Below are 23,140 nucleotides of genomic sequence, written 5' to 3' on the forward strand. Positions count from 1 at the left end.
ATAATGTATAATATATATGTAGCATAAATAATGTGCATTTACATACATTATTTATGTAACATATATAATGTCCTGGTGTGGCGCTGTGGGTTAATGCACCAGACTGCAAAGTTGTTTGAACTGCAAGGTCGGCGGTTCAAGCTCATCAGCTGCTCCTCGGAAACCCTAGACAGGGTTGCTATGGGTCAGAACTCACTCAATGCACTTCACAATATATATATATTAAGGCAATCTAATGAATGTAAAGAGGCCTGGTGTGGCACTGTGGGTTAATGTACTGGACTGCAAGGTTGGTTTGAATCACAAGGTGAGCAGTTCAAGCTTACCAGCTGCTCCTTGGAAACCCTATACAGGGTTGCTATGAGTCAGAACAAACTCAACAGCACTTAACAACAATAACAACAACAACAACGAGGCTAAGGAGTCCTGGTGTGGCGCTGTGGGTTAATGTGTTGGATTGCAAGGTCGGTTTGAACTGCAAAGTTGGCAGTTCAAGCTCACCAGCCACTCCTCAGAAATCCTGTACTTGTACAAGGTTGTTATGAGTCGGAACCAACATGACGGCACTTAGCAACAATAACAACAACAACAAGACTAAGACAAGTGTATTACTGAGAGAACTTGTCTACAGCCATCCACTGACCACAGAGACATGTTTAAACACATTTTGTTTGAATAAACGCATGCATGCATTAACTAGAACACTAGAAACAAGACTCTATTACTTACCTTCCAGTGTGTGTGTGTGTGTGTGTGGTGTATTATACCTGATACATGGGTTACAGCACTAAATAATATGTATAAGCAACATAAACAATGTATATAGTACATAGGTGTGTACTTTTTTCATTAAAAAATAATTTCATTCTTTTAACCTAGTATTCCCATTCTTAGGGTTCTGGCCTAAGGAAATAAACCCAAATGGAGAAAGCAGATAAGCCTGATGAGGATCAGATAACTATATGATGAAAAAGAAAGACAACCTGATTACAGTGTATTGTTTCTGATATAGTTAATGTAATAGTTTTTTTTTCTGTTATTTTATAATGTTAAATTGTTTAGTAATTAAAATGCTTAATGGGGACCTTTCTTTCATAATCTTAGTAAACTAAATCAAACGACCAAAAGAAGAATATTAAAAGAAGGAAAAGGTCAAAATGGATGTCAGAAGAGATACCCAAACTTGCTATCCAGTGTAGAGATGCTAAAGCAAATGGAAGAAATGAGGAGGTCCAAAAGCTGAACACAAAATTTCAAAGGTCAGCTTGAGAAGATAAAGTCAAATGTTACGACAATTGTGCAAAGATCTGGAGTCAGAAAACCAAAAAGGAAGAACATGCTCAGCATTTCCTAAGCTGGGGGAACTGAAGAAAAAATTCTAGCCTTGACTTTTGTTATTGAAGGATTCTCTGGGCAAATTATTGAATGGTGCAGAAAGCATCAAGAGAAGATGGAAAGAATACACAGAGTCACTGTACCAAAAGGAAATGGTTTATGTTCAACCATTTCAAGAGGTAGCATATGATCCAGAGTCAATGATACTGAAAGAAGAAGCCTAAGGTGCATTGAAGGAATTGGCAAAGAACAAGGCACCAGGAATTGATGGAGTAAAATGGAAATCTTTCAAGAGAGAGATGTAGCACAAGAAGCAGTCGCTCATCTCTGCAAGAAATCTGGAAGACAACTATCTGGCTGACTGATTGGAAGAGATCTGTATTTGTGCCCATTCCAAAGAGAGGCGATCCAACAGAATGCGGAAATCATCAGACAATATCTTTGATATCCCATGTGAATCAAGTTTTACTAAAGGTAATATAGAAACAGCTGCAAGCATACATTGACATAGAACTTACAGAGGTTCAAGCCAGATTCAGAAGAGGCCGTGGAATGAGGGATATCATTGCTGATGTCTGATGGATTTTAGCTGAAAGCAGAGAATATCAGAAAGATGTTTACCTGTGCTTTATTGACTATGCAAAGGCTTTCAAATGTATGAATCATGACAAGCTATGGGCAGCATTGCAAAGTATGAGTATTCTGGAACACTTACTTGTGCTCATGAGGAATCTGTACATGCACCAAGAGGCAGTTGTTCGAAGAGAGCATGGGAACACTGAATGGTTTAAAATCAAGAAATGTGTGTGACAGGGTTGTATTCTTTCACCATATTTATTCAACCTGTATGCTGAGCAAATTATCTGAGAAGCTGGGATATATATATATATATAAAAGTGACATCAAGATTGGAGGAAGACTCATTAACAACCTACAATATTGCTGAAATTGAAGAGGACTTAAAAAACATTTACTGATGAAGATCAAAGAGCACAGCCCTCGGTATGGATTGCATCTCAACGTAAAGAAAACAAAAATTCTCACCACCGGACCAATAAACAACATTCTTATCAACAGAGAAAAGATTGAAGTTGTCAAGGACATCATTCTACTTGGATCAACTATCAACACTCATGGAAGCAGCAGTTAAGAAATCAAACAACGTATTGCATTAGGCAAATCTGCTGCACAAGACCTTTTTAAAGTGTTGAAGAGCAAAGATGTCAGCTTGAGGACTAAGGTGCACCTGACCCAAGCCATGATATTTTCAATAACCTCATATGCATGTGAAAGCTGGACACTGAATAAGGAAGACTGTAGAAGAATTGATGTTTTTGAGTTATGGTGTTGGAGGAGAATATTGAAATTGCCATGGGCTGCCAAAAGAACCAACAGATCTGTATTGGAAGAAGTGCAGCCAGAGTGCTCCTTAGAGGCCAAGATGGCCAAACTCATCTCTCATACTTCGGACATGTTGTCAGGAGGGACCAGTCATTGGAGAAGGATATCATGTTTGGTAGGTGAGGGTCAGAGAAAAAGAGGAAGACCTTCAGCGAGATGGATTGGCTAAGCGGCAGCATCAATGGGCTCAAGCATGGCAACAATAGTGAGGTTGTCCCAGGACTGGGCAGTGTTTCGTTCTGTTGTGCACAGGGTCACTATGAGTTGGTACTGACTCAATGGCACCTAACAACAACAACAACCCAGATTTCATCCAAACATCCATTTATTCACAGAAAATAGCTTACCTTAGATGAATACAAGGTATTTGACTTTTGAGATGGAGGCAACAAAGAAATGTGCAGCTCTGTAGGGATGTCACAGATGGCAGGGATTTTATATTGGTTTGGACCACGTGTGTACAGGACACCACATGGAGAGTAATTCAGTTCCTCTAGAGTATAAAGTCCCACGCCTTGGATAAATGCTCCTTCAATCTGAGGCAAAAAAATAAAATTTCCACATATGACACTATATTGTCAATAGTTGTAGCATTTTGATATTATGATGTCTGTTTGGAGTTTTAAAAAACCACTTAAGAGGGTCTTCAAGTTGTCTTGGAGCATGTTTACCTAAGAACTTTTTTAAGCATTTTATTCAGCACTAAGTTCAAAGTCAAAGGACTTGGGTTCTAATCTCATCTTTGCTGCTAAAACTATAGTTCCAGAAGAGGTCTTCACTGAGCTTGTAGCCCATACTCTATCATTTGTTTCTGCCTATAAGGGAATTGGAGTCCTGCTGTGGCACGGTGGGATAAAGCACTAGACTGCAAAGTCAGTTTGAACCACAGGTCATCGGTTCAAATCCACCTGCTACTCCTTGAAAATCCTATACAGGGTCGTTATGAGTCAGAATTGACTTGAGGGCACTTAACAACAATAATAACAATGAGGTCATTAAGGTTGAGCATTTGACTATTAACGGAAAGATTGGTGGTTAGAACGGTCACAGTCTACTCTGTAACACATGGGTTGACATGAGTTGAAATTGGCACAGCAGCAACAGGTTTGGTTTTGGGTCTTATTTTGTTGTTGTTGTTAAGTGCCATCAAGTTGGTGCCGACTCATAGTAACCCTGTATTGAGTTTCCAAGGAGCAGCTGGTAGATTTGAACGGATGATTTTGTGGCTCACAGTGCTGATCCTACAGCGCCACCCAATGGGGTGGACTGATTTGTCCATAAACGCCGGCACATTCGTGGTGGTTTCAGGTCTTGAGAATCACATCATTTCATCCCCTCACACTGGGTGTTAGTTGGCTAGTGTCACCTCTCTGGGCTCAGTTTCTTCCCTTGTGATATGAAGGTTTGAACTCTGTGCTCTAAATTTGAACATGTTTCAGTTCTTAGTTTCATGTTGGCATGTGGTCAAAACTGTCTTTCCATACATTTTTGTGATTTCTGGGCCTTTGTGGCAATGTGGGTTAATGTATCAGACTGCAAAGTCATTTGAACTGCAAGGTCAGCAGTTCAAGCTCACCAGCTGCTCCTTGGAAACCCTATACAGGGTCGCTATGGGTTGGAATCAACTCAACAGCACTTAACAAACAACAGTTAGTCACCTTCTTTCCTGTGGTCATATTGTTTTCACCAATCCATTCCCTCTCTTTTGCTTCTATTAGCTAATCTTAGTCTTACTGGCTATCTACCATCTTGTTCTCTACCATGGCTATTAGGTGAGCCTACCAAAAACATCAGACCAATCCCCAGGTCAAGTCTCCTCTGCCCACTTGGAGCATGTCTATCAACACATAGGCCCCTTTCATGCTCCTGTTCCATCTAGCTAATGCCCTATTCCTCTAACGCAGGTACCTACCACTGTCAGCAGCCCCTTCTCCTTGCCAGTTGCAAACACCTGGGCTGAAGTCCATGATTTTTCCTTAGGTTGATTTCCTTTGTTCTCATCTGACTCCGAATGCTCTTTGTCATTCTTTTCTGGAAAACTGGGCCTATATCCACCCTCCTTGAAACCTCCTTTGACTACTCCACCCCAGATAGTCTTCCCTTTCTCAAATGACAGCTGTTTGTACCACACAATGTCATGACTCAAGAGTAAATTAGACTGTTCTAAAGTGCAGATGGTGACCTGAACCAATCACGTGTGTGAAGCCGATGAAGAAAGTGACTGAGGTTTCCAAGTGGGGCTTGTTGTCATAGAATTGGGGGACAGGTGGCTCTCTAGAGCTGCCATCTCTACTTATCTCCAACTGACATTTGTCTAGTGAGAATGTAGGTCCAGTGTTGGCAAATTTGCTGTTTCTTCAAGAAAAGCTAGACATTCAAATTTTTACATCAAGCAGTCTGAGTTTTCCATCTTACTACTTCAAATTTAAATTTAAAATGTCTGTGGGCAAAACTAGCTGTTCCTTTAATTAGTTGCTGTTTGTTGCCATAACCCATCTTTAAATTTCTTGAAGACGGAACCTATCATATCCAGAAGACTCAGCACTCCACACTACGTTTAATTTATATCCTAGAGATTTAGGTTTGGCCCTGCCTCATTCAAGTTTCATGATCACAGAGTGTAAGGTTCTTCAACAATTAACTAAAACACTTTTGTTTACTTCCCCGTTTAAGCAAAAAGAGATTTGGGATCTGGGGCAGGCCTGAGTAGAAAGATTTTAACTAAAGTGGTAGAAAAATAAGATGATGAATAAGCCAGATGGAATGTTTTCCCTGCAGACCCCCAGAGCAGTTTTGGCCTTTATAAACAGGAAAAGAACTAATGAGTTATACATACCTGGCCAATGTCAAGAGCTGGATTTATACTGAAGCCAACATCCATGACAATATCTGTTCTGATATTCTAGTAAAAAAAACAAACAAAAAGTTTAAATTTTATTTTAACAAAACAACTTAGAAGAAGCTGAGACGTCGGCTGGCACTGGTATCGAGCAGTTTTGGTGGGGGAGAGAAAAGGAAAAAGAAGCAACAAAGATTTTATTATGTGACAAAGAAAGGCTTTCAAAGTTATGTAAATACAAGCACTGTTTTTCCTCCCTTGGAAACAATAAGAGAACAATATTTACTTGATTTATAATTCAAGCTGAGTGACGCAACAGATTTGAGTTTAATCCATTCTGACAGGTACAACACAGTACACAGCAAACAGCTGTGTGGTCTAGTAAGCACCTGTCTGCCAGTAAGACTAGGGATATGGCTGTGTGGACACCACAAAGATGTGCAACAAGGATAATGAATGCCATGGAAGCAGCACAGACATACAGATGAGTGGTGGTACACAACAATTGTTGTTGTTAAGTGCCGGTGAGTTGGTTCTGGCTCACAATGACAATATTGCTGTTGTTGTTAAGTGCTGTAGAGTCCGTTTCAACCCATAGCGACCCTGTACAGGGTTTCCAAGGAGCAGCTTGAGCCACCGACCTTGTGGTTCAAATCAATTTTGTTGTCTAGTGCATTATCCCATAGCGCCACACCAGGACTCCCAAAGAGACAATGGTGGTGGTGGCTGTGTGCCATAGAGCCGGTTCCAACTCATAGAGACTCTGTACAGGGTTTCCAAGGCTATAAATCTTTATGGGAGCAGAAGGCCTCATCTTTCTCCTGCAGAACAGCTGGTAGTTTCGAACTGCTGACCTTGTGGTTCACAGCCTGATTCGTAACCACTATGTAGACAACTAATATATAGATGTAGGTTCAAAATGAGGGCAGTCCTGTAGTAATCAGGACAATCCTATCAATGTGAGGAGAATAGTGGGCAAAACAGGCCTCCAGGGACTGCACTAACTGGGGCCATAGAGCTAGCTTTTATTTGAACTCTCTTAAAGAGTTCAAATAAGTTGTAAGAACACACCTTAACATTTCATACCAAGGTTAATTTGTTCTTGGATCCTAACAAAACCAAGGCATATATGGTGGTGGCTGGGTGCCAAGGCATTGGTTCTGACTCATAGCAACCCTGCAGAGGGTTTGCAAGACTGTAAACCTTTAGAGGAATAGAAAGCCTCATCTTTCTCCCAACTCGTATCCCACTACGCTACCAGGGCTCCTTAAGCATATATTGTTGTTGTTGTTGTTGTTAAGGCTGTCGAGTTGTTTCCAACTCATAGCAACCCTGCATCGGGTTTCCAAGGAGAAAAATCTAATGATTAAAAGCAATATTTTCACCCACATTTTCTTTGAGGGAGAAGGGATCTAGAAAACAATTAGCATGAGAGAACTTTCTACTGATCTCCCTAACAAAGGCTAGCTACTCTAGCACATACACCAGCTCTGAAAGTAATAATTGTTGAATATCTCTCTGAGGTCGGAGTAAGCTGGCACTGCTGGAATCCAAACAAGCCAGTAACTTGAATAAGCAAGTTTAGTAAAAGCAAATACTGAATAGAATATTACTAAATTAAAACTTGTATCTGATCACATTGAAGTATGTAGTCACAAAAGATGGTGGCAGATAACAAGCACTGGGGCTTTTGCCTCTTGGGGAGATTTGGGTTCAGATTACCACTGAACTGATGCATTGGTTGCATGACAGCTGCAAGAGTCTCACAATCCCACTAAATGTATTGATGATCATTTATTATTATGAAAAGTAGCTAGTAGATGGATCAGTTTATCACCAAAAGGCTCTGCCACGAGGAAAAACTCTTAAAGTCCTTGAAACAGGAGTGTGTGTATGTATGTGTGTGAATGTTCATCTCCCCAGAATAAATCTCAAAAGCATTAGGATGTTCTTAGTCCACCAAGTCCACTGCCACCCAGTCAATTTTAACTCACAGAGACCCACTAGGACAGAGTAGAACTGTCCCTCAGCGTTTTGAAACTCTAAATCTTTATGGGAGCAGACAGCTCCATCTTTCTCCCTCATAGTGGTTGGTGGAATTGAACCACCAACCTTGCAGTAAGCAGCACAACAATTAACCACTGTGTCACCAGGACTCCTTAGTCATCATAAAAGCAAGGCCTAGTTTGTTAAAAAGCTAGACACTGTCTGCCCTGTGCTGGCCCTTGGTATTTGTTTACAACTTATGAATTCCTTCGAAGATGTTAAATGATTGTATTTCACAAAGAGAGACAACATTCTACAGGAAACCTACTTTAGGTGGTATTTCTTCTTCTAAGTGGTTTCTTTCCTAATTTAATTTAAAAGGGCCTAGGAAATAAAGAAGAGTGGCCCACAACTGTTTCCCATGAAAGCTACTATACCACCAAGACAACTGCTAAACATTTAATTTCCTTCTGCTAATACAGAGACATTATCCTTAGACTGCATACATGAAACTACTACATGCTCAACTCTCACCTGTGATGGAATATGTGGAATTTAGGTGTACCTTAAGAGTGACTTGAAGACCTATTCAACTGATACTGACCTTGTGATCACCAGTCAGGCAATCGAGTTCAACCTCAGAACAGGCAGCTCCATACACAAAATACTCAAAGGGATGACCTTTGCCTTTCTCCCAGTCCATGTCCGACTCATAACCCCTGGAGGAAACAGAGTCCTTGAGGAATGTTGTTAAGTGATCAAGCCACCTAATCATAGACCGCGATGATTAAACAGACCTCGAATGAGTTGTGCTCAAATTGTGTATGCACACCAAACCAGAGGAAGGCACTTGCATAATTCTGAATCTAGCACATAATGTTTCTTCCATAAATCTGCTGAATGAGTGACTGAACTTGTTCTTTCTGAACATTTGGATTAACAGTTAAAAGTTCTTTATAACAATGGCTAGTTGTTGCTATTAAATATTACCCAGTTGGTTCCAAGTGATAGTGACCCTATAAAGGGTTTCTAAGGCTATTCATCTTTGTGGGAGCAAAAAGCTTCATCTTTTTCTTGAAGAGTGGCTGGCTAGTTGACCCAAACTGCCAAACTTGTGGTTTTCAGACCAGTGGTTATCCTACACAGCCACCTTGCTCCCCACAAGCTGTCGTTGTGATGGTTAATTGTCACCGACTGAGGTCTGGCTCATAGCAACACTGTATAGGGTTTCTGAGGAGCAACTAGTGGTTTTAAACCACTGACCTTACAGTTAGTAGTCCAGTGCTTATACTATAACACCACACCAGAACACTACAATGGCTAGTACAAAGTACAAAGTCAATTTTTGCCAAAATTACAAACAGAACTGAAATGCTTCTCCAAGATACTAAGATAGACATCTATACTATCTACAGAGATATTGTAAGAATTGTATGAACTGCTTACCTGAAGTAGCCAGTAGCTGAAAGACTAATGCTTTCATCAAAAGCAGTCTGTGCCTGTGAGGGAAAAGTGTAACATGGCGAAACAAGAATACTTAAAGGAAAAAAAATCAATCACATGAGACTTAAATTTTCATTTTACGATGTGTTAAGTGAAGCTGTCAACAGTTTTAATTGAGAAGGGCCAAGATTGTTGTTCAGTCCCGCTTTCTCCATCTCTGCAGGCCTCAGTGGTACATGACTTGTAGTAACAGATTTGGTTCAATGCATATGATTGTAATCAATGGCTGCCGTCATTCATTACATGTATCTACTGGACTAGGGTGTCCTGCTTAAGAAGAATTTCACTCAGTCATCTGGAAAGACTTAACCTATTAACAAGGCACATTTCAGGAAACAATGGCTGGTAGGGTGTGGAATTTAGTATCATGTGTCCAGAAAAGTCTTAGAAGCAGGGAGGAGAATCATTTTGCTTAGTTGTACCATGTACACCAAAAGTTCTTCTGATGGTAGTGCACACAGTTGACCAGTACACAGCCAGATGGGGGTGTGTCTAAGTCCCCAAATCTGAGCGTGAGAAGTGCCAGCACTCGAGAAGAACCTGGGTGGAGCGGCAACACTCCCTGGTTCTAGAGAACCAAGTCCTCACACCGCATCTCTCTCCAGCTTTCTCCAGTCTGTTTCCTAGTCTTTCCAGGCTCAGGTAGCACAGAAGGCAGAGGGCAGAGATGACTATGCTCAGAGAGGATTAAGAGCTTCTATTAATATGAATTATAGTCCTAACACTAGGGAATTGTTGTTAAGTGCTGTCAAGTCAGTTCAGACACATAACAATCCTGTATAGGGTTTCTGAGGATCAGCAGGTGGGCTTGAACTACCAACCTTGCAGTTCAAACCAACCTTATTGTTCAGTGCTTATCCTACAGCTCCACACCAGGACTCCAATTCTATGGATTATCTAGACCCATATCTAAGCAAGACTCCTCAAGAGTTTCTTCCCTGAGACCAGAGCTTTTAATGTTGCAAAGACAGGGATGCTGGAACAGTCAGCACAACACATTCAGCCTTCATTGAGATCCACTACACACCATCTGATACTTTGCAACCTATTACTTTGAAAAGTTGGCTAGTAGATTTTAGAATGTGTCTCTTCTCTTCTAACTAAACTGCATGTAGATGAAAGGAAGTGGATGAATATCTTTCTACTTCATTTAGTGCCTAGGACACATTGAACATGTAACTGATGGCTTAGCTTCCTATTCCTAAATGAGTGCTTGCATGATTTGGCTTTTATAAAATGATTCTAGTGCTGTTTTTCCACTTTAGAAATAGTGAAAACATAAAGAAAGAACAAATAGATTTACAGCTTTTATAAGAATATGGCTGGGCTCCACAGGAAGAAACATTAATTGTTTAAAACAGGAATTCTGGACAGAAGAATTAGCTTTTCCTCAATAGCCCAAGAATCCAAGGAGTGTTTCCTGGTGCAGGAGTTTCCCACACACTGCTGTGTGAGGATTTCCACAGCCTCATATTCATCAGTATGCAACTGTGTTGACAAGTGCTATCGAGTCGGTTCCTTTATAGGACTTTCTAGGAGCAGCTAGTGGGCTTGAACCACCAACCTTGCGGCCAGCAGGCCAGTGCTTATCCTACAGCATCATACCAGGGCTCCTGTGGTAGTGACGGTTTTGTGCCGTCAAGTTGGTTCTGACTCTTAGTGACCCTGTATGGTGTTTCTGAGACTGTCAATGTTTACGGGAGCGGAAGCCTCATCTTTCTCCTGTAGAGCAACAGGTAGGTTTAAACTGCTGACCTTGAGGTTTGCAGCCCAACTTGTAATCCACTGTGCTACATATAGTACCTTTAAAAACTGCCCTTTCTGCAGATACTTAATTCACACAGAGCTTCCTCAGTCCCTCTGCAACTTTTGCTCCTAACATAAAACACCGAGAAAGAGAGATTCTCACCCAGTCCTTCCAGGTGCCTTGAGGATTCTTGCTGATGATGGGCTCAAGCCGTTTTAGAAGAGTTTGACAAGCATCCTAGGGATTATTTTAAGATATAAATTATGATCATAGCATGGTACAGAAAGCATTACATTTATTAAATAAACCAAGGCCTGAGTCTAAGTTCAGATAGCTGGTAAATGGCAGGGCTAGGATTTGAAGCCTGGCAGTCCAGCATCAAACTCTGTTCTGAGTTCTAATTCACTACACTGCACTGGTCTCCACCCCGAGCTAATAGTCTAGTGAAGTGGTTCTCAAGCTGGGGACATCGCTCAATGTCTGGAGACATTTTTGATCATCACTCGGAACCAACTCAACAGCACTTAAAACAACAGCAACATTGCAGAGTGTTATTGGTATCCCCTAATAGAGGCCAGGGGTGCTGCAAAAGATCCTACGATGCATAGGATTGCTGCTGTTATGTGCCGTCATCGAGTCAGTTCCCACCCATAGCGACCCCGCATAGGGTTTCTGAGGAGCAGCTGGCGAGCTTGAACCGCCAACCTTGCAGTTCAAACGGCTTTGCAGTCTGGCGCATTAACCCACAGCACCACACCAGGACTCCAGGCACAGGATAGCTCATATCATGTTGTTTTTGAAATAATTGTTTGCATGTCTGTTTCATCAGACTCAGGTTTCTGAATCATGGTGCTGTTGACATTTTAGGCTGGGTAATTCTTTATTGTAAGGGGCTATGCTATAGAAACCCGAGTCTGGTGAAACAGACATGCAAACAATCATTTCAAAACAACATGATATATCACAGAGGATTTTATTTCAGCCATCCAGGAGAAGGAAGAGTTACCAACTGTGTAAGAAGGGGATGTAAAAGGTTTCACACAGGCTATGTTTACTTAAAGTCTGAGCTAGACTTTTAGACAGACCTCCTAGAATGAGGGTTGGATGTAAGGAATTTAGCATGCTAAGACTTGAAAAAAACTATTGGTCAACTAGAGGCCACTGTTTTTAAACATGACATGGACACGTTCACTCTAGCAGTGGTGTGGAAGACCGAGTGAAAGGCAATAAAGCTGGTGGTGGAGTCAGAAAGCAATACCCTGGCCTCAGCAAAGATGGGAGTCTGAATTGAAACAGTGGCATGACAGTAACACCTCGGTGGAAAGACACAGAGGCATTTTGAGGTGGAATTGATAGGACTTACTAACTGGTTAGAACATGTCCAGTCTGGTAGACCTACTGCCTGTGGTGGCACGGACCACGTATGAGGGACTGGAGGAGAAACAGCAACCACCAAAAGGTTATGGGAAGGAACCAAGAGACAGGTCAACTCTCGGCAGCTCCTGAGCACCATAACCCTGCTGGGATTAGAGACTGGGATGCTAGCACAAATGATTCTTACCTTCACTGCCAACCCATTGAGATCCGCCACCACCGACCCTCCAGACACATTTGCATTAGGGACAGTTTCTGTGCTGGTTCCACGCAGGTGAACATTTGACATTGGCATCTTTAGTTCACGACTGGCCACCTGGATTACAGAAGACAGTTTCTTTGCAATTCCAGAACGTAATACATGCCCAGCACATGTGAGAAGCCCTGCTATGCACAATGGGAACCAGAGGACAGATGCATGAATTTCTCTTTGCAAATAGTCACAAAGTTCCTCTTTTTTAAAAATTCTGAAGCCAGCCTAGAGCCCAAACCTTGAGCACACATTCTTTTTCCTTTATTCTCTCATGCAATAGCTTTAGGAAGAGAAGGGAAGGTCCCAGAATTGGGTAGGAGAAAATACTGTGTTTATAATCATGAAATCAACTCTTTTGAGACCTCAGCTACCAATGTACTCTGGGAAATTCTAGCAAAGTCAGCCTCATCCGCCACTGTTGTTGTTATTAAGTGTTGTCGAGTCAGTTCCAACCCTTAGCAACCCTGGATAGGGTTTCCGAGGAGCAGCTGATAAACTTGAAATGGCCAACCTTGAGGTTCAAACCAGCTCTGCAGTCCAGAGCATTAACCCACAGCACCACACCAGGACTCCTATCCACCACAGGAGATGCATTTATTATCACCAGTAAAAGAGCACATTTTGAGAGAAAGGACAAAGGGCTTAGAAAACCAGAAGCAGCGAGATGTGGATCATGGGGGGACAGATTTGTGCATGGGCTGCCTGTGAACACAAAGACTTAACCAGATGACTTATTCTTCCTTTATTTCTAGTGGTCAAGAGCAAAATCATGCTGCTAAGTTGAACTGACCTAAAATTCTCCTCTTTCTTCTTAGCACTATGACTTAATAGAATTTGTCTACAAGTTCCATACTGGCGTGTAGAATCCTCCCACAACACTTGGCTTCCAGATCATCTACATAGAGTGCACGTGAACATGACTTAGAACATGAAGGTCTCTGGTGGCTTAATCAGGAAAGCACAAAAAACTCACCAAAGAGGTGGGGGAAATTATGAACAGACAAGTGACTGATAACATGAAACAAACACATAGTCAGCATCTTTATAATCAGAAAAATATAAACTAAAGCAATAATGAGATAGTATCATTCATCTTTCAAATTACCAATGATTAAAAATATCCATAATATTTGTGATGATTAATGTTATGTGCCAACTTGGCTAGGGTAAAATTCTCTGATTTGGCAGACGCTATGTATCACCTCCTGTTTTGTGATCTGACATGGTCAACCAGTTGGATAAGGAGTTTCCTTGGTGATATGGCTTGCATTTGTGATATAAATGAATGTTCTGCCAAAGCTTGTACTCTCTTGATCCTGCATTCACTTCATCAGCCTCTGACCTCTGGTTCTGGAATGTGAAAAGCCAGCAACTTGCCTGCTGTCCTGCTGATTTGAGGTTCATCAGCTCCTGCAACCATGTGAACAGGAGGAAACTTCCAACCTGTTATGTGATTCACACATTTGGGATTTGTCAGCCTCCACAATTGCATGAGCCATTTCCTTGTGGCACTGTAGAGTCCATATTGGAATACAAACTGCAAGGACAATAGTTCAAACCCACCAGTTGCTCCACTGGAAAAAGATGAGCCTTCCTCCTCCTGTAAAGATTTATGGGAAATCCTATACAGGGTCACTATGGGCAGGAATCAACTTGATGGCAGTATGGGGGGATGTATATATTTATATATGCACTTCAGTGGTTTGTGTCTCTAGAGAACCCAACCTAAGACACTGTTAATGGTGTAATGAGTCGGATACTTTCTAGAAAATGATTTGATAATACGTGTCACACCCTGTGTCAAACAACCTATGACCCTGGAACTCTACTTCTAGGAGCTTATTTTAAGAAAATAACTATTGATACAATCACAGCTTTATGTATAAGAATATTCATTGAAGTGTTGAACAACCAGAAGATGGCTAAATAGACTATACATCCACTAGAACTCCAGAATGCAAAAATTCCTTAATGATAGGAGAAAATGCTCCCTTTATATAGTGATATGTTAAAAAATAAATAAATAAATAGAGGCTACAAAATTATATAAACAGTATATTGGTGAATTTTTGGAAAAGGAAAAAAAGACATAATGGGAAGATGGTGATCATTACTCTAAAACAGAGATTATTACTAAGTAGTAGAATTGTGGATGGCTTTGTTTGTTTGTTCTTTTCCTTTGAAATTTTCTGCCCTCTTCCAAAATTTGTTATAATCTATAATATTACTATTGCAACTATTACAATAGCTAAAAATGTATCTAAAATAGGTAAGCCAAAAGAAATATGGTAAAGTTTGATTACAACATCAAATGTGATTTATATTGTTGATTGTTCTGAGTCTTTAATGTTTAAGAGCAAGAAATAATATAATGCATGTATTTATTTTACAGATCTTTTTATTGCCTACCAAAGGTTCAAAGGGTAAAGTCACTTGTTAATATAGCCAAATGAAAGCAGTAAACAAATACACAATTTTCTTTAGCAATAAAACAGCCAAGACTCTTAGGCCATGTTCTTTTGGTAGGTTCAGTTACAAAACGGACCTGTATACCAGTTTCTGCTAATAGCTTACTAGCTTAAGTTGTGAATGCTCATATCTTCTTTCTTTTTACTTCATGAAATACACATTTATAGTTTCTCCCCCGCCACATGCACACACATAGCTACAAATACATCTCCAGCTTGATTCGGTGATTTGCACTCTTACCTGAATCATTTTTGTGTGGACTCCTTGCCCCATTTCAATCCCACCATGAGTCACCAGCACAGATCCATCCAGGTAAATGTGAACCAGGGCAGCAGCCTAAGCGGAAAAGATGAAAACCGTTTCCATGATCTTTTTGACTGATACGATCAAACATGACATCAATTAAAACAGTTTCCTTGGAAATAGCACCTTCCTTCTCACCCTGAACTCCTCACCCTCTGCTAAAAAACATACAGAGTTCCTTTTACTTACTACCCTGAGCTCATTGGGCAGAGCCAAGGCAATGCCAGGACGATGCTGCCTCAGGATTGCCCTCCAAAGGCCAAATTGTCCCTGGATGACTTTGAGTATGTTCCTTATGCTGTTTCTAAGTAAATCATTTGAGCACAGTGGTACCTCCCAAGAACCCTTTCATCCTGGGGTTCGGCAACATTCCTAGGATTTTTTTTTTGAGGGGTGGGGGAAGTCAATTCTAAAATGCAAACATAAAGAATAAACAGGTTGAGGAAGAGGGAGGAAAACTGTGTATATATTTATATTCTCATCATTGTAAGTGTGTTGTACAAAAGTTAAAAATAAAAATCCAAATAAGCATGGAATATATAGACCTTCAACCAGTTATTTTTTGCTGAAAAATGAGCTAAGCCAACCATAAGTTATCCTAGCACAGAATTGCTGCCTTTCAAAGTTAGAAGGTAACTTGGGAGTAATGTTATCTAACTGTAACTCCCCACAGGGATCTAGAAGGATCTCTGTGCTCCCTGTGCTAAGGTAGAATCACAGTCACCTGGTAATCAGAAACATTCAGACTCTAAGCTACACAGTTTACAATGAACAAGAATGTGCCTTCTTGCAAGTCCATCCATGTTAACAGAGGGTATGGAGAGCCCCAGAAGACTGCAGCAAACCAGGCCTTTGAGTGGTCCAAACAAGTTCACTCATGGCCAATGCAGTGAAATTGGGGGAAGGGGGATTTGTTTTTTAAAGGTAAGTGTATAGAACCAATAACCAGAAGGGGAAAAATGACAGATGGGAGCTCTGGAAGGAGAGACATGGAAGAGGCATAGTGAGCCCTTTCAGGAGCCTGATGCAGGACACTGGAGTAGTACCATGACCGTGAAAAGCAACCCACATTCAAACTAATGAGGTTGGCTGCCACCTGTGCTTCTGATTCTGGGGAGCAAGAAATCTGGTTGCTATGCAACATGCACTCGTCTCTTGTTTTCTAGGAGGGAGATTAAGTTTCTAGCCTGGTGTTGACCTGTAATCTTTCCTGTTTTTGTTATTGTTCTGGGATACCCACATTTTACAAATTCAAGTCCATTCTGGTTTTGCTTTGTCAGTCATGACTGAACCAGAAAGAACCAATTCAAAGCCCTGCAGAAAACAGAAATGATGTCTTTGCTTTGAGTGTCGAGTGTCAGAGCAGTGTCAACAGCATATGGTCCTAGAGAAAATGCTTCTAATGATACCAGGATGGTCCAGGGTGCCCTGTAAGGCCTGCTTTTGCAGTTGTTCATCCAGGAAATGTCAACTTCCTAGATGTGTTGAGGACCAGCCAAGGGTCTCTTGAAGTCAAACCTCTATGAGCTAGGTTTCTTAATATCTAAATTCCTATGCAAAGTGGCATAATAATCTAGAATTTGTAAAGTCAGAGTCTCCAGAAATCCCTGGTAACAAACTAATTTCACTTTGTTATTGTCATTGTTAAGTGGAGTCGAGTAGGTTCTGACTCCTAGTGTCCCTGTATAGTGTTTCTGAGGAGTCGCTGGTGGGATTGAACTGCTGACACTTGCAGTTAGCAATCCATAACATAAAATTTTAGTAGGCCTTAACTGCTCACTTAGATTGGTTGTAAGTAAGGTTGGTCATGGAATTGTATGTAAACCTCCTGATAACCTAAGGAAAGAACTCTATTCCTAGGTCAATTCCATGCCTACCACTTGGAGAAGTGCTTCTTTCTTGGTGTCCAAAGGCTCACATTATGAGTCCGGGTGGTTAATGTACTATAGGTTAATGAACTGAACTGCAATTGTAGTTTGAACCTCAAGGTCAGTAGTTCAAGTTCATCATCTGCTCCTTGGAAACCCTATGCAGTGTCACCATGGGTCAGAACCAACTAGATGGCACTTAGCAACAACAACAACAACGACAAAGGTTCACATCACCCCAATGAATGACAAACAGAACCCATTAACGTTACAAATACGACACATTTGAGGATAAAAGCAGACTCCAGTTGCCAGCAGGTGTACCCATACCCATACCCACTGCCATCAAGTTGGTTCTGACTCACAGTGACTGCATACCTTGGTACATATGAATGAGCTATGGTTACAATGGGTTGTGCATTTCCTACAGCATTCTGCCTGCATGTCCAGGGAAGCATTTCTATTAAAGTTTGCTGAGTATAATTTGTTCCATGTGGTGCTTCAATCTCCTTGAGACATTTAAAATGTCAAATTTGGTTCAGTTAAGTGGCACTACACTGGATGGTACATTGTCAACACCACAAAAGATAATTCCACAAGCTTTGTCTATAAAATTGGCACAACTGGAGTGTTGGAACAAATGGTTTTCCAATATAAATAGTGGCTGTAAGTCTTCAAGCAATGACTGCTGGTATTGTTAAAAAGTTTGCTTTAATTCCACGTGTTTTCGAAATGTCCTACTCATTCAAACAGCTGAGTCCCACTCGGTGCCAGGCGCAGTACAAAGGCATTGAGGATACCATGTCCTCCAGTGTTCACTGTGTCCTTTGGTGCTCACAGCCCAGGTAGAAACATTTGAAGCCCTCAGTTATTGGGAGTACCAGAGCTGCTTCTGCCCCAGGAGGTAGCATGGGATGATGCAGACACATGGGCTCTGTGGCCAGACACTTCTGAGGTCAAGTCCTTATTCTGCCACTCACTAGTTGGATATCCTTGGGCAAGAGAGTGACTCTCTGTGGACTTCAGTTATTCCTTCTAAGCTGTTGTTGGCTGCCAGTGACTCAGCACCTAATCCATGGGGATTCGTGTACAACAATAAAATACTGCCAGTTCTGTGCTGGCCCTGAGATTTGTTGCGGGTTGGACTTCTGTAATCCATATGCTTTTCACTGGTTGTTGTAGTAGTAGATTGCCAGACCTTTCTTACCAGTCCATCTTAGTCTAGAAGCTCTGTTGAAGCCTGTTTAGCATCATGTTGTCGTTGTTTTGTTGTTAGGTGTCTTTGAGTTGGTTCTGACTCACAGTGACCCTACTCCCAGTGGAACAAAGCACTGCCCAGTCCTGTGCCATCCTCACAATTGTTACATTTGAACCCATTGTTGCTGCCATATGTTAATCCATCTCTTTGAGAGTCATCCTTTTTTTCATGGACTCTGACAATGTTCTGTTGCTATCCATAAGGTTCCCATGGCTAAGCATTCAGAAGTCCAACTTTCATTCTGCCTAGTCTGTCTCAAGGAGCTCTGGTAACATAGTGGTTACAAATTGGGCTGCTAACCTCAGGGTCAGCAGTTCGAAACTACCAGCTGTTCCACAGGAGAAAGATGAGGCTTTCTGCTCCCGTAAAGATTTACAGCCTCGGAAACCCCGTTCAGGGTCGCTATGAGTCAGAACTGACTCCACGGAACATAACAACAGCAAGTCTGTCTCAGTCTGGAAGCTCTGCTGAAACCTATCTACCACAGTGACCCTGCTGGTATTCAAAATACTGGCGGCATTGTTTCCAGCATCACGGCAGCACACAAGCCACCACAGTATGACAAACTGACAGATGGGTGGTAGATTTAGCATCATAGCAACATAAAAGCCTCCACTAACAGAGAGCTGATAACTGTGTATGAAAAGCTTTGGCAGGGTACCGAACCCAGGTCTCCTGCACAGAAGACAAGAAGTCTACTGTTGAGCCACCAATGATTCATTTCTTGTCTCCAAAATAGAGATGGCAACACCTACTCAACAACAATGGGATATAGATTAAATCAAGTGGGGATTACAAATCACCCAACTCAGTGCCTTACACAAATAAGGGCATTCCAACTTTATTTCTAATTCCCTTCTCTATTTGGTTTGCTGCAAGATGTAGTATTTAAACACATATCTACCATGAAGTAGCCTGACAGAGCTCAACTCTGCAATTCAACCTCTAAGGAAAGATGTTAAGCACAAAAGTTAGTCTGTTTCCCAGATAGAGGCATCCCAGCAGCAGGTACGCTGACCCTCAGAACTATAGCTCAGTGCCTCAGGCTGAGGCTTATGGTGGACTGGTGTATCCTGTGGGAACTTATCAGCAATGGACTGGAAGAACTGAGCATTCTCTAATCCTGTATTATATAACCTGTTAACTTTCTTAATAAACCCCATAACTGTGAGTATTGTCTCCGGGTTCAATGTCATCATTGCATCAAACTGTCAAACTCAGCGTCCCTCAGTGTGCTGTGGGACGGAGGCTTCAGTGCCACGTGTTTGCAGGCTTACACCATAGTAGGTGTTGCATAATTATAATTATTTTCTAGCCACTTACTGAGAAACTCTGACAAGGCAGACATGGCCTAAAGGTGGAGCCAGATATTGAGAGAAAACAATCCTGATGTGGAGCTATGGATTAATGCACTGGACTGCAAAGTTGGTTTGAATTGCAAGGTCAGCAGTTCAAGCTCACCAGCCACTCCTTGGAAACTCTATACCTGGTCGCTCTGGGTTTGAACCAACTCAATGGCACTTAACAACAACAATTAAGGCTTAGGAGTCCTGGTGTGGCACTGTGGGATAAAACACTGGACTGAAAGGTTGATTTGAACCACAGGTAGTTCAAACTCACCAGCCGCTCCTTAGGGTCACTATGAGTTGGAACCATGGCATTTAACAACCACAACATTAAGGTTTAAGGTTTTCCAGTGGATTCATAAGCAATGGAGCCTGTTTTACCCATTGTCCTCACCAGTGTACTCAAAGACAGACGGCCCAGACTCTTTTCTACTACCAGTTAATCAGTTCACCCCAAAATTGAAAACCAAGATTCACTGTTAGCAAACCCTATTCCCAGTGGTAATGTTTTCCTTCTCCCTTTCTGCATTTGCCTTTGTTCCTCAACCTCAAACTCTCTCTAAAAAAAACCTTTTTTTATTGTGAATTGAGTGAAAGTTTACAGAGCAGATCATCAGTTTTATATTTAACAAATTAGATACCTCAATGTAACATCACTTATCTCACTTCCTCCCTATGGCTTTTGTTTCCATCCCTCCTTTCCCCACCCTTCTGAATTTTATCCTCAGGGAAATGCTGCCATTTGGATCTTGAATGGTTAACCATTCTAGGGAGTGCATGCCTCACTAGTACTGTTATCTTCTTATATACCTTTTACTTGGCTGAAAATTGAGCCACTGGGATGATTTCAGTTCCAGACTTTAAAGGTGACCAAGGGAGTCCTGGGTGGCACTGTGGGTTAATACGTCAGACTGCAAAGCTGTTTGAACTGCAACGTCGGCAGTTCAAGCTCACCAGCTGCTCCTTGGAAACCCTACACAGGGTCACTATGGGTCAGAACCAACTCGACAGCACTTAACAACAACAACATGGGCCATAGTCTCAGAGTTGTGCCAATTTCTACTTTATCAGTAAGTGTGATCGTTTTTTATGATTTTGAGTTTTTGTCCACATTTTCTCCCATTCTATCCAGAATCATCTAATGTGATTCCTTTCAAAGCAATTGATAGTGGTAGCTGGGCACCATCTAGTTTTTCTGGTCTCAGGGTCCTGAAGACTGATGTTTTCATGGCTCATTAATCCATTGGACTAATTGTTTCCAAGTGTCTTCAATTTACTCACTCTTCCTCCTTCATACAGGGAAAGACAAATGGTTGCACCTTAGTTGATGGCTCAATGGATGTAGAACATTGTCTTTGTAGACTGTTATGCCAAGTGATCTTTAGCGTCCCCCCTGAGACTATAGCAAATAGGCCCAGCAAACCATATCCTCAAGGTGTTTAAGAAATGTTCATATGTTTGGCCCCTTTATACTTTACCCCACTCATGGATATGTTTGTAGCGAAGGTAAATACCATGTATAAATTGTTGTTGCTGCTTAGTGCCATTGAGTTTGTTCTGACTCATAGGGACCTTGTATAGGGTTCCCAAGGAATGGCTGATGGGTTTGAACTGCCGGCCTTGCAATTCAAACTGACTTTGTGGTCTAGTGCTTATCCTACAGTGCCATACCAGGATTCCAATACATAAATATCCTCTGTCAAACCTCTATATATTTGAACCACAGGCTCTTGACTCTCTCGTCTGTGTAAATAGCAAGTAGATGGCTAAATGGCTGTTTGTTTCTCTTTGCCATAGAAAACAGGCAAGGAATGAGAAAGCTGACACTTGTGGGGTTATAATCGTTGTCTGCAATAGCACCTGTCTGCAATCAGAGCTGCATGCAAAGTGTAAGCAGAATGCGATGACACTAGAACGGACTCAGGCTGCTCAGACTGATGGGTTTCCATAGCAACAGGGGTAGGACCATCCTGCCCACTCTTCCTGATCCCTCTGCTCCCTCCACAATGTACACACTCACGTTCCACTCACTGCTCCACTCCCCTTTGGTTCCTAGTCTGACATCACTCAACATACCTGTTCTCCTTCTTCACAGCTCAGCCACAGTTGTGAAGTCTACAAAGGGTGTGAAACACCTTATCTAAGTAAGAACATAGATAACAGGGTCCCCAACACTGCAATATGCTGAGTTATAGGAGAATAGTTCTTTCCTTGCTGCTAGGAGAAAGTTTCATTCAAGAAGGAAGATGCTGAGAGGCGGGCCTTGATGGCAGCTAGGGGGGAGGTTCAGTGAGGTTCACCATCAGCCATACCACAGAATACTAGGCAACGCAGATCCAAGGCAGAGCTCCAAAACTCGGAACCACAGAGCTAGGAATATTTCAAAAGTTTGAAGGCTTATAGCTATTGGAACTTGAAGCTGAAGTAAGAAATCCCGTACTTTTGAATCTGCCGGGCTCTGAGGCCTGGAGCTGACATCTTGGGTGAGACCAAAGGGCAATACCGAGAGGGGGAGTAGAAACACCACAGGAAAACGCCGCCGGAACCTTGGAGCAAAGGTGGACAATACACTTAGTCGATTTTGCTTTGTTCTGATTTTCTTTTTTTTTGGTATCTGGTCATTGGCCTTCCCCCACTGCTTGCCCACTTCCATTCTGGTGACTAGAGGGGGTGCCTGAGTTAGTGGACATCCCCACCCTCACCAATGGGGGTTCTTTTGCCACACATACGCACAGATACTCAGCCCAAGAGCAAGCTCTGAACTTCTTTTATTTTTTTAAATATGGGAAAGGCCAGGACAGGGATGTAGAGAGGGAAAGAGTTTAAAAACAAAACAGGCCGAAAATTAAATTAAAGTCAGAGATATAGCATAACAACCAACAGTGGCATCTTGAAATCTCTCAGACAGCTTTGAAAGCAAGAAGTTGAAGAAAGGACATTAAAGTCATACTCATATTAGGCTACAGATGAAAAAAAAATTTCCCCCCTTCTCTCCCTCCTGAGATTATAGACTGCAGTATTCAGTCTAGTTTTGTTTTGTTGTTGTTGTTGTTTCTAGGGTTTTGTTTTGTTTTGTGGGTGCTGTTTTGCTGTTTTATGCTACCCCTTCTACCTGTGGGGGAATCTTACTCTCCCTATATTACCCAAGAAGAGTCAGCAACTGCTGTCATATAGTCAAGCTACAATCACACTCTATAAAACACCAAAACCCAAGAAAGAACCAATACCAACTTCCATATACCAGGGAAACAGACAACACCTGTGAATGTTACTCTGAGTTATGCAATAAGAAATGTGAAAAGCGAAGCCCACATCTTGACCACATCTACCTGGAAGCAATCAGAAAGCTTAACAAAATATCAAAACACATACTCAATGTAAATCAAATGTCTAGGGACATTAGTCTCGCTCATATGATCCGAAAGTAAATAGACAAAGGCTCACAAAACAGACTAAAT

General features: G+C 41.6%; 1 protein-coding gene across 1 annotated transcript in view; it reads right to left on the minus strand.

Moving 5' to 3' along the window:
* Positions 1–23,140, minus strand: part of AOX1 (aldehyde oxidase 1) — a 108,687-nt gene that overhangs the window by 3,398 nt on the left and 82,149 nt on the right. Inside the window, exons 27-33 of the mRNA XM_006862040.1 lie at positions 15,148–15,243; positions 12,373–12,501; positions 10,974–11,048; positions 9,008–9,060; positions 8,166–8,280; positions 5,573–5,638; positions 3,084–3,272 (exon numbers count right to left, since the gene is read on the minus strand). Coding sequence (XP_006862102.1) covers positions 3,084–3,272; positions 5,573–5,638; positions 8,166–8,280; positions 9,008–9,060; positions 10,974–11,048; positions 12,373–12,501; positions 15,148–15,243 — 723 coding nt within the window. The remainder of the gene's footprint in view (positions 1–3,083; positions 3,273–5,572; positions 5,639–8,165; positions 8,281–9,007; positions 9,061–10,973; positions 11,049–12,372; positions 12,502–15,147; positions 15,244–23,140) is intronic.

Source organism: Chrysochloris asiatica, unplaced genomic scaffold (genome assembly GCF_000296735.1).
Source record: "Chrysochloris asiatica unplaced genomic scaffold, ChrAsi1.0 scaffold00045, whole genome shotgun sequence".
NCBI lineage: Eukaryota > Metazoa > Chordata > Mammalia > Afrosoricida > Chrysochloridae > Chrysochloris > Chrysochloris asiatica.